The 12373-nt window shown below is 38.4% G+C and overlaps 1 protein-coding gene across 1 annotated transcript; it reads left to right on the forward strand.

Annotated features, from left to right (window-relative positions):
* Window positions 1-1079: 1079 nt before the first annotated feature.
* DAZL (deleted in azoospermia-like) lies at window positions 1080-11733 on the forward strand (the record flags this gene model as incomplete). Its single annotated transcript, XM_010013951.1, has 10 exons — window positions 1080-1214; window positions 1434-1525; window positions 2870-2921; window positions 4966-5032; window positions 5320-5453; window positions 6784-6861; window positions 7702-7752; window positions 10026-10130; window positions 10855-10953; window positions 11680-11733. Coding segments are annotated over 10 exons (867 nt in total), but the record flags the coding sequence as incomplete, so codon positions are not given.
* Between the last annotated feature and the right edge of the window lie 640 nt (window positions 11734-12373).

Consider the following 12373-nt stretch of genomic DNA (forward strand, 5'->3'; position numbering starts at 1 on the left):
TGTGGCAAGTTGTTGAATTGTAAGGAAAAGCTTATTTGGAAAGATGAGTAAGACTGAACTGGTCAGAGTTTTTATGTTCTTGCCAGGCAAAGCATGGCACATAGCTGGAACCATTAATTCAAGAGAGTGTAAGATGAGGGGTCTGAGTTTGCAGTGCCTGTGGTGCTTATGTTGTATTTTAATTCTTGTAAATAACTCTGTAAAACACAGTTCAAACCTTGTGCAGAGTATGGAACACATCTTTGCTAGCATCAGTAGTTCATCTGAACAAAATACTGAATTATTGTTTGTTTAGGGAGTATTTTATCTTCCTCTGCACTGAATGAATCCGTAACTCATAGGCTGTGACAAAATACTTTAGGACCAGAAGGGTGCATCTGAAGTCTGGGTGTGCAAAGTGTGTTGTGACTGTTAGTTGCTCTATCATAACATTCTTTGTAGTTTTTCTTTACATACACTGCCTGTACAATATCCTGCTTTGGTGTAGACGCCTTGGAAATGGTTTGTAGCCAGTCATATTCCTGACAATTTTTTTTTTCCTGAGAAAATGAATAGTGTGAATCTTCCATCAATGTCTTATTTTTTTTTTTTTTTTCTTAGAGCTAACTGGTAGTTTAACCCTGTTACCTGCGTTCTGAGGCTGTTTGTAAGCTTACGTATGTCTTAAGGATTTAAAGCTTTTGATCAGGAAGATGATGGAATTTATTGAATAATCAATTTACACTAAGTTGTATCTTTAAAGAATTTAATTTCTTGCTTACATCTGTGAAAGGAACTTGGTAAAGTTCTGAAATGATTTTAGCTTTTCTCTGTGTCTGGTAGTAGCAACACTGATCATGAAGCTTCATACAGTCAGACAGGGCTACTTAAAGAATTGAAATTTTTAAAGCTCCTTAGAATAATTAAGCTTTTTCCAGTGAATAGTCTATTTGTAGCAAGTACATACTTGAAGGAATCAGAAATGTGCTATTGAAATCCATTATTCATACTATATCTGTAGGGAGATGCAGGCATGCTAGTATTTTAAAGTGTACCATAATTATTTGACTGAAATATGTGTTTCTGCTTAAATTATTCAGTCTGCAAATGTGGAAGCCCAGTGTGGATGTGCTTCGGACGACAGTACCCGTTTGCCAGCAACCAGTCAAGGATATGTTTTGCCAGAAGGAAAGATCATGCCAAACACAGTCTTTGTTGGTGGAATTGATATAAGGGTATTTATCTACTTCCAATTGTTCAAGATTGAAGGTATAGGGCACTTAAATGGGGTGGGAATCAAGGTATTGCAGTGTCATGAAAGAACTTTGGAACAGATGGGTAACTTTAGTTCTTCAGGTAGTAGAAGATGGGTTTAAAAATCAGTATCGTCTGCTTTAAATCAGTTTTGAACAGTTGAATGTGTTTGAAGATGTTTAAGATTCTGTTTCTTTCAGATGAATGAGGCAGAAATTCGGAGTTTCTTCGAACGATATGGTGCTGTGAAAGAGGTGAAAATAATCACTGACAGAACTGGTGTTTCCAAAGGGTGAGTAGAACATGAGTACTTGTTTTAAGTTGCTGCTCATGTGGACCTAATTCTGCCAGTTGCCAGATGATTTGAGCAACTACTTAGCAACACACTCGACAGGCTTAAGCCTTAACACTAGCTGCAGTTTTCTGTTGTGATGAATTAACACTGGAACATGTAAATCTCGATAGCTCATAAGTTGTGTAATCTTACAAAGAATAGCCTGATTTTTCTGACTTCAGTCTGTCTGCTCAGGGAAAAGAGGGTTATTGTCACTTAACTAGTGGAAACAAAGCTTGAAACTTTGTGATGCTTATGCAGGCAGTTCTTTTGTAGAACTTTTCTGATGGCCGGAGTACTTAGCAACAATCTAGAGAGAGTTGAGGATGGTTAAGAGGAGGGGGTAGGTGGTTTATTCAGGGCAGTTTCACTGCACTCTTCTGGCACTTGGGGGTAAGTTGGAGAAAACAACTAAACTTGTTTGGGTGAAGAATGAAACTTGAGTGAGAAGAGATAAAGCATGGGAAATTTCTACTGAATATATGTGCAGGGCCATAGCTGTTGGGTTTTGGGGAAGCTTTCCCAGTTTGAAATTTATTCCTGCCTTGAGAAGGAGGCTTCAGCCTCTGAAAGTAGCAGCCCTGTTTTTTTTTTTTTTTTTTTTTTTTTTGTTTTTTTCCCCCCCCCCCCCTATAATTCTATGAGCAGAACCTAAAAAGTCACTTTTTTTCCTTGGGCATACATGGTAGTGCACAAGCTGCAAATTAATTCCTCGTACCCTTTGCTAGTCTCTATTCTGATGTGCAGTTAGCCAGTGTGTGTTCTGAATACTGATAATGCATTGGCATACTCTGTTAATTGACGCAAGTGTTCCCGTAATATTCTGAAATTGCCTGCGTATTATAGACTATATAAACTAAAGGGGGCAATGAAATAAGTTGAAAAACCCAATGAAGGATCACTTCCCCCACTGATGTAATTGTTCTGTAGTGCCTGCTTTCATCCAAATCTCTGTAGTAAATATAAAACTTGATAATTCAGATCTTAATGTGTTTTCTTACTTTCTGAGTTAGTAGTATCAATAACAGTTAAGTAGCTGGAATGGAAGAGCAGCCCTTGTTTCTATTTCATATTATTCTAGAATCTGGCATCAGTTCTCTTCATTTGGCCCAGTACTATATGCTGCTAATTATGAGTAAATAGATTTTCATGCTGAATTATAAACTTAATCTCTTACTTGATACTTTTGGCATGCATTATGACGCACCTGGTGTATATGCTGGTAACTGTTCTTGTTCGAAAGAATTTGGCTAACAAACAAATCCAAATCTGATTATTGAATAACCTGTCTTTTCTTTTCAGGTATGGATTTGTATCTTTCCTGGACAATGTGGATGTTCAGAAAATAGTAGAAGTAAGCTCTTTGTCAAAATTATCTGAAGAAGCTCATACAGGAAGTCTGGAGACATGTTCAGGGGAAACCGAGTTATGTACTCTGTAGGGTAAAGTAAGATGAGGGAAGTGTAGGGCTGCCTGAAAAGCAAACTTGCTAAAATCTTTACTGGTGGTAGAATCTTTATATGTTTACTTAAATAAGAAACCAAGTAAGTTTTAGCATTAGTGTGCTTGAATGTCTCATGTAATTGTATTTCTAGTTACTCATTTATGTGCTTGAAAGCTTGATGTGTGTGATGTATCTGCTTTCTGCATTGGATCATTGTCATAGAACCACTGTGCTTATGGCAGATACACAGACCTATCAGCATTATTATTTGGAATTCAAGTAACAGGAAGATAGATAGCATTAGTGTGTTTTACTTGCATCTCAGCAGTCAGAGTACGTGTTGCTCTCTTGAAGTATTTGTGCATTTGGATGCTACCAGGAGTGCAAGTGTGTGGTAAGCCTTCTTGACTACAAGATGCAACTGTTCACATGTCATACAGGTTTTCTGTAGGTCACAGGAGGTAAGGGCTAGAACTGTTGCAGCCTTACTGGTCTTAAGAGTTCAGTATCAGAAACTTTAAATCTCAGTGCTTATGATCACATCTGCTGTTTGGTTCTGATAGTCTTCAGCGGGTTACAAAACACACTGAAAGCTTTTTGTTTTCCCCCCCTTCTCCTAAAACTAATTGCAGTAATGATGAAAACATGTATTGAAATATTTCCCTCTCTGAACAATTTGCATCAGAATCTCCCATGTCTTTGGAGGAGAAACAGTCTCTTGTTTGCTTCTGAAGCTCTTGGATAGTGAAGTAGGTCTGAAAGACAAACCCAGGGACAAATTTAGTGTTCCATGGTATGTTAAGATGTATTTTCCAGCTGTCTACCTCCTTAAGGGGGAAGAGAGCATGTTTGAATCAAGTGGAAAGCAGTGAAACTCCAGCAGGAGATTCTCGATTCTCACCAAAGCACTTCAAAAGCTTGCTATTCCTTAACTCTCATGGGATGCTGACAAAAATACTGCTGTAATGAGCTACAGACTTAGTTGAGAATCCTTTTTACTGTACTAGATCTGTGTGGAATGCCTGCTCTGAGGCAACAATCTCTGTAGAAGCCTCTCAAGTAGCATTGTCACGTGAGCCATGTACATTGCTGATTTTCTGTGTACATGTCTTCAAAGCTAAAAGCCCTCAGTGTATATCTGTTAGTATAATATTGATGTCAGTTTGTATACCAAAAGTCTTGGAAGACTAAGAGGTATGTGGTGAATTTCAGCACAAATTTTGGGTGTACAGGCAGTACAGATTACTTCTTGGTAAGAAGCATGTCCAGATAGAAACAGTCTTAGAAAGATGTTGGCTTTTGGAGAGGGTGGAAAAAGGGAAAGAATGAACATATGCATTTTAGAACCTGAGTCATAAGCAGAGATAACCTCACTGAAGCATTTTGGGCATTACCTGTACCGAGCAGTCGCAATGTTCTATGTAACTGAACAAGATAAAGCTGCATGGTTAGAAACCACTCTAGATGCCCATGTTGATCTGCCTAGCTCTGTAGCTTTGTGTAACCTGAAAGTGTTTTTCTTCTGATTTGGGTCTGATTCATTTTGTAACAGCGCTCTAGTATAGGATTTCAAGGGAACCTAGACTGTGGTCACTCTACATTTATATCATTACTGAGACAAGAATTGTCAAATCCATCTGTATAAAACCAGAAGGCTGACAGTCACCAATACGCAGTTGCAAACTACTAGCAGTGGATGTTGCTAGTAAGGCAAGTGATGCATAAGAAGTTTGGAGAGTCGGTGCATAGGCAAACAGTTTGCTGAGAGCATTATAGGAAATTAAAGACAAAGGACATACGATACGGAATTAAGGTAGAAGAGGAGAATGGAGGCTGTTGCCAGTTGACTGTATGCCAGTTGGTGTTACTGTCGTGTAGAAGCAGAGTACAGTCACTTAAAATCAAACAACTTGCCTTGCTGATTCCTCAGCTTACAAAATAACCTGTCTTTCAGTCACAAATTAACTTCCATGGCAAAAAGCTGAAACTGGGGCCAGCGATTAGAAAGCAACAAAACTTATGTAAGTATACATACACAACTTTGTTGGTATTATATATATATTACAGTTTCTCTTAATTCTGCATTAACATGCTTGCAGATCCTTTTTATCTGATCAGTTCTGAATTTTATGACCTTGCTACTTGTGTGTAGAGTTTTGATAATAAAACTGAGGTTCTTAGCACTACACAATACAGTTAATGTTAAATTTAAGAGTCAGAACACGGTTTTTGCAGTTTGAGTTCAGATTAGTAATGAAATACATGTGAAGATGTCTTAATACTTTATTTTTCTTTGCTTTAAAATAAGGTTCTTATGTGCATCCCAGACCATTAGTCTTCAATCCTCCTGCACCACAGTTCCATAGTGTATGGGGAAATCAAAATACAGAGACATACATGCAGCCTCCAGCTGTAGTGAGCCCAGTAACCCAGTATGTTCAGGTGAGGCTGTTTATGACACTGATTTTGAATCATACTTAAATATTTTTGAAGGTGCAAGCACGTACAACTTCAGGAATATGTATCAAGACTCCAGTCTTACCTTCCCTCTTGCTTTCTTACTGCCTTCCCAATAAGCAGTGCCCAGCTTCAAACCATTTTAAGAGAGTGCCTATAACCTTGGAAAACTATTCAGCAATGTCGTCTCTTTATAAAACAAAAGGTGGAGATACTTTCTATTTTGAGAATGTGAAAGATGTTGAAGGTGGAGCAAGTTTTAATTATACAATGTTTAATTACATAGCAAATAGCACTTTATATAACTTAACTATATAAATTGCTACTTGTCACAGATGCACTTCACAAATCAAATGCATCTGGATATTTAATGTACTGCTGCCTTGGCTCAGAATAAACCACAAAACTTAAGTGCATTTTTTTAAGCAAGTATGGAACCAGAAGCTGGGTGTGGTACTTTGTTTCCTCCTAGCTGAACAAATTCGTATTTCTGAACTGCTGTTGTATTTTAGATCAGTTGTGGCATCTGGTCTTAAAAGCTGTGACCAGTACAGTATGTCTACAGGACATCGCTTTATTGGTGTTTCAAATAAGCATTCTTACTGAGGTGTAGGCGAAGTACTTCTGGTCTTGTGAATAGAAGGCTTTACAGATTATGGTATCTCTCTTATATTAACACTATATCATATGGCAGTACAGCAAGGCAATATTCACTGCAAACTGATTCCATTTTGTATATTTGCATTAAGTGAATGAGCAAACTGGAGTGACTTGCAGAAGTATTTTTTTCCAAGGCAGAGAGCTTGATAGTACTCTTGCTGATTCTCTGAAGTTTAGTGGGAGAGTGAAATAGTGTAGGAGGAACTAATTGTCTTAAATGCTGGAATGTGCCTTTAACTATTCTCTGAAGAAGCTGAGAAGGTTCCAGGCTAACGCTGTGTCAAAATACTTGTGGTGAAGAAATGCTGGGAAATCATCTGAATTGCTTTGGCTCCAAGAAACTGATCTTCAGGCTGTAGTCCATTATTTCATGGTAGTGGGTCTGAGAAGAGTTGTACTTCCGAAATGACTTAAAAAGATCAGCTACAACCAGGTGTGGGATTTTTACATATGTATTCAGAATCCCATGTCCTAGAGATTCTTAGTGCCTGAAGTGCTGAAGTGCCATGGGGAATCTGTGAGGGTTGCTTTGAAATAATGAAGCTACCGTTAAATAGGGATTGAGATAACAATGTGACTACATCTAAAAATGTGCTCCTGACTCCTATCTTGCTTCAAACTTGTGTTTTTGAAAAACCCTGAACTTTATTTACAGACATACCCATATGGTTCACCAGCCGTATTGATACAGCAGCAAGTTCCTGTAGGGTATCAGCCAGCCTACAACTACCAGGTATGTAATTCTTTAGTAGCAGCAGAAAGGCTATTTGATACCTAGCAAAACTGGAATGGAATGAACAGTATTAACTGGAGTCTGACCTTTGTGTGTTTCTTTTTCTGGGAATTCTTTTTCCCTTCAGCTCCTGCTTCACAAACCAAAAGTAAAACCAAAGTTGGTGATATTTTTGTTCTAATGCAGTGAAAACTTCAGTTTGTCCATCCCACCCCCTCAAATAATCAATGATGAAATTAACTTCCAAATTAGCAAAAAGTACATGGATCAGTAATACTTTTTCTCATGGGAAGGACCTTTGCATACTATAGTGTAGCTAGTTGATGTTGCATAAAACAGAATCCTTGAGTCTTGCCAGTCTGTAAAAATGTGGGATATATTTAGAGAGGATGTGCTCTTGAGCTCTAAAAAGGTCTTGGAAGGCACTTCACTGATAATGATTTTTGAACTCGTAAGTGAAGTATGTGTCTAAGTCCTCTTACTGAAGCTAAACCAGAAATAGTTCAGTAACTGGAGTTAACTAGAGGTTTGAGATGTTTTCAATGTGGCTGCTGTGATTTCCCTCATTTTTCTAGTTTAGAAGTCTTATCTTAAAAAACCCAAATGACTTGGAATGAGAAGAGGAAGGAGATAGTTGAATCTTTGGTAAGGATGACCTTATGCTAAACGCCATGTGAGGTACATGTGAGAATGCTATCTTGCTGGACAGAAGACTGTAAACTACCGTTCAGTGAAAAATCCAGACATGAAATGTTATAAATGGTGCTCTTAAAGTGCAGCTACTTGCCTATGTTGGAACCAAATGAATAAAAGCTGGGCTTTGTCCAATTCTTGTTTAAGGTTCAACCACAATGGCTTGCTGGGGAGCTAAGAAACTACGTTATGCCTCCGGTAAGTCTACAATGTTAAACTTCTGGAACCGTCTTCTCAATTAGTGCACTGTTTTGACAGGTTGATACTTCAAAGAACAATAAAAATCACCATTGTTTGTTGGCTGGAACTGTATGTAATCTGGTGTCTATACAAATCTGTAGCTGCTGACAGATTTGTAGCTGTTTAAGACTTCCTCCTGACATAGTGCTCTTCTAGGAGCTGCCTGGCACAACAGGACTACCTATTTAATGGTGTTACTTCATATATTCTGATCACAGAATTCTGGAATTTTAACATGAACGGTTCATGAAAGGTTGAAGGAAAAATAAGTGGTGACCCAATGCACAATCCTGATTTGAGATCTGTATAGCATTACTGCTTACTGTTCCAATTTTTTAAAAAACCCTCAAAATACTCTGCTTTGCAAATACTGATAGTTTTTGGCTGTTTTCAACAGTTTCTAAAATGATTTTCTAGGCTGCTGCAGGCTGTAAATGGTGCTGATAGCTTCTAATACTTGTTTTCTGTGACTCTACACAAGTGACATCCACAAGAGGAAAAAAATACTGTGTATTTCTTTAAAAGTGTTACAACTTAAACTTGCATCTTGGTGTTTTGTGTTCTTCGGGTATAATCCTGTATTTATTGAGTGCAGTTTCTATTAAGCGTTTAAAAGCTGTAACAATTTTCTTCTGAACAGTATTCTTTCAGGCTAATTCCCAGATGTCTGTAGAATATGTAAGGTAAATGGGGGGAGAAGTGGAACTTTGTGCATATATATGGCTGCCTGCATGCATCTGGCAGTTTTGTCTCTGATCATATTAGGAGAATGTTCCTGCTCACTGCCAGTCATGTGCACTAACATTTGCTTTCAGCTTCTCAGCAGAGAAGTAGCCTTTTTTCTTCTCATGGGAAGTCTTTTCTTAGTGAGACCTACCTTTGCCTTGCTGGGGGCAGAAACACCCAAAAGAGCTCAGAAGTCATTGAAATACTGATTAACCTGTTGGCTTGAAATAACTTTTGTTGAATAGCATCTGTGGACATGATACAGCAGTAGTACAACACTTAATTAAACGATAGCAAGCTGAAGAGTTTTTAGAGTGGGTGTGCATGATGGTTTTTATTGGATGTTTTAAGCTTTAGTGTATGAACACACAACTGTTTTAGAACTGATAAGCATCTTTTGAGTACCATTCTCCATGCATACTAAAGAGGGCAGGCACATAGATAGGAAACTTCATCTCTCAGTCTGCTGCTTTATATCTCTTTATTTGTTCAGTGACTTATCAGTTTCCATTCATAAGCAGAATGCCCCAGTTGTGAGGAGGTCAGCTGTGATGCCTCTTCTGATGGTTAGGAGTGGTGCCCAGAAAGGAATAGTCTGTTAATACCGGAGGCCTTCTGTATTTCCCAGTACCATCAGTTTGAGATTACAGTTTTGGTGTTGAAGTGCTTTTGGGAGTGTCAGGTGGTACACCTTGTGGTTGCTTTGTATAATCACAAATAACATTAAGAATGATGTGGCAAGAAACTGAAAACTACTGTCAAGGGTGGGTGAATCTGATTACTTTGGGAGGTGGGGAGTTTGGCTCCTGAAAAGTTAGCATGCTTAACCCAGTCTTTGAGTACCCAGTGAAATTAGCTGTAAAAGCTGCCAGTCCTTTCCAGAAGCATCTGGAAGGATGTTTTCATACAGAAAAAATGCTTCATCAGCCTCTTGGCTATTATAATTTAACTCTGTACTTGGTTGCAAATTGTAACACTGCCCTGTAAGCAGAGGGAGGGAGGCAGGGAGTTTTTAAAAGAAAACATAAAATGACTTGTGCTTTTCTAGATCTTTTTACTTTTTTTTTAAACTATATTGGCATGAAGGAAGCTTCAAATGAGAGGATCTTACTAGAGAAAAGTAGCTTCTTGGGCAGTGGTAGATGATGCTTTGCTTCCCTTTTCATTTGATTTTAGTGCTTAATCTCTTGAAGTTACTGCTGGTTGTCTCATTCTCAGTGAATGCCTTCATTAGTCAGTATGCTTGGAAGAAAACCCCTCATACATGGAAGAAGTAGGTTGAGGAGCTAACTCCGGAGTGGTTACAGTGGAGAGACATATATTGGAATATATCCTTTTTGGAAGGAAATAGAATGTAGCATGTAGTATTTCCCTCACTTGTGAAACTTTACCAGAAGTACAAAGACAAGGTTGGCATAGCTTATGGATAAGTGAGGACCAGTGATAACACAACTGTGCATGTTTTCCCAGTGTTACTGAAACACTGCAATACTGAAACTCTACAGGTATATACTTCAGTAAGCTACCACTGCACTGAGGATCCAGAATGTATACAGACAGAATGTGCTGTTCCAGAGCCCACACAGTCATCCACTAATAGTCCACAAAAGGTAAGTGTTCTCTCAAAACTTCATTATTTTGCCATAAATCCTGTTCCCAGAAATTTGCATGTGAGGATTATGTGGCTTGGTGAAGAAGGAGCTCTGACCGGTATCCTAGAAATTAAGGTTATTGAGCAAATGGCTAAAGCATCAGCTATCTACTGTGTCCAATTTCTGGGTACAACTTCAGAAGCCTCGCATTTCCTTGAAACTACTGGTGCTTGTCTGTAGTGCTGCAGTCTATATTAAATGTGTGTTCTACTTCATTAAGTACAATAATGTTTTTAAGTGATGAGGCTTTACTTAATCTGCTGAGAACTGCAGCGGGAGTTGCAGGTACTAAAAATGCGGGTTAGGTAGCACTATCTTACACAGATTTATTGTAAGCTTCAAATACCTGAATTGGTAACATTTTTGGTAATTCCCTTCACCTTCTTTTGTGGAATGTGACCCCAATTTGGCCAACAGTTGGCTCTGAAGTCTAAAAGAAACTTCATTTTTCTGCTGTTTGCCTACTCCACGACTAAACTGGCATGTCACTGGTTAGAACTGGGGCCTTGTAAAATCTAAGGGTGGTAATGAATTACCAAGATTAAAACCAGATAAATAAGACCTCAGCAAATGTAAGGCAGTTGGGGAATCCTGAATGCAAACTCTGTAACAGGCACATGTTGCTAGTATTGGGCTAAGAAAGTCAGTATTGTTGTAGATAACACCTATAATTGTATTTCAGAAGTCTGTGGACAGGAGCATACAAACAGTAGTATCCTGTCTGTTTAATCCTGAGAATCGACTGAGGAACACTGTTGTACCTCAAGAAGACTGCTTTAAGGTATGTAGTGGAAGCAAAATTAAATCCCTGGAACACAGCTGACCTTCAGCTTGTTCACCTACAGTACGCCATAAAGATAAAGGGATTCATATCTGGAATGTTTCCATTCTTGTATGTGCTCTGTCATGTATGGGTTTGGCTCTCAGCTTAATGCTGGAGACACATGCTGAAGTTGGATTCAGTGGATTTAATCAAGACTATATAAAATGCTGAACAGTCAACTCATGGACACGTAAGAGTATAAGGCTTAGTGACAAACTGCTGAAAGGGCAGTGGGTTACTCCCTAGTTTAGTTAGATGATGTTGAGTTTGAGCCTTGATAGTCCTTACACCAGTTAAGTATCCACTGTGGATTGTGGCTCTCCTTACAAACATGTCTTTGCTTTAACCAATAAACTGTAATCCAGGTTGGTAGCTGGTCATAACATTTCTGCTGTCTTCAGTCTTTGTAGAATTGCAGCTTCTGATGATATTCCTACTAGTATTCCTGTTGTTTACTAATGTTATATTTAAGACTTCGCATCCTGTTTTTTAAAAGGACAGACACACAAACGGGGCACATGTACCCTGGAGCAGGAATACAGAAGCTGTGTATTTGCTAGTTTTGGAGGGAGTGGTGGTGAATAGAGTACAGAAGGTATTCAGCTACTTCTCCTGAAAGTTCAGTTGCTTTATTGTGGTTATTACATGAAATTTTTTCCTGTCTTTTCTCCTATCCCATTCCAGGAGAGGAAGGCACATCACTTCAGAAAAGGAAGAGCAGTACTCAAAAGTGTTTGATCAATGAAGGCAGAATGCAAAAGTGTTTGATCAACAAAAGCTTTAAAGTATCTAAATTCATTGACTTGCTGTTAACTACAGTTTAGTTTAGCAATGCAGTATGATGTTTTTCAGAAGGTTGCTTCAAGTTGAAGTTTGTGTTCCTGTTGTACCTGTTTCAATACAGTTGGCTTTGCTTGTGTAGTTTGAAGTTTAATGTTACAAGAGTTGACAAACTTCCAGGTTTTATTAATTGTTTGCCTCCTTCCCCTGGTAACTAACTGGCATGTTAAAGAGTTTATATTGGAAAAACACTCTTGGTTTGTTTGCATGTGGATTTTCTTTTGAGTTCTAAAATACAGTTTGCATGTTACACCTAGTTTTTGTTAAACCACAGTTTAAGTGACTAATACTGACTGGTTATCTCTTGCAGTTTAAAAAACGGAAGTAGTTATTTGCCCAAGAGGTTGTATTTTAAAACTGAGCTCTTAATCAGTGAAGTGGAAGATGTTAAGTTGGAACTCAGCTGAAGCCCTTTAAGTCCTGGTTGTCTTTAGACTACCTAATCAATGTGGTTATGTTCCTTAATGACAGTTTATGTACCTGCAGTCTTGACCATCACTACTAGCTTTGGGAGACTAATTAGGAGAATCCTACAATT

This window comes from Nestor notabilis, unplaced genomic scaffold (assembly GCF_000696875.1).
Source record: "Nestor notabilis isolate BGI_N333 unplaced genomic scaffold, ASM69687v1 scaffold23114, whole genome shotgun sequence".
Classification (NCBI taxonomy): domain Eukaryota; kingdom Metazoa; phylum Chordata; class Aves; order Psittaciformes; family Psittacidae; genus Nestor; species Nestor notabilis.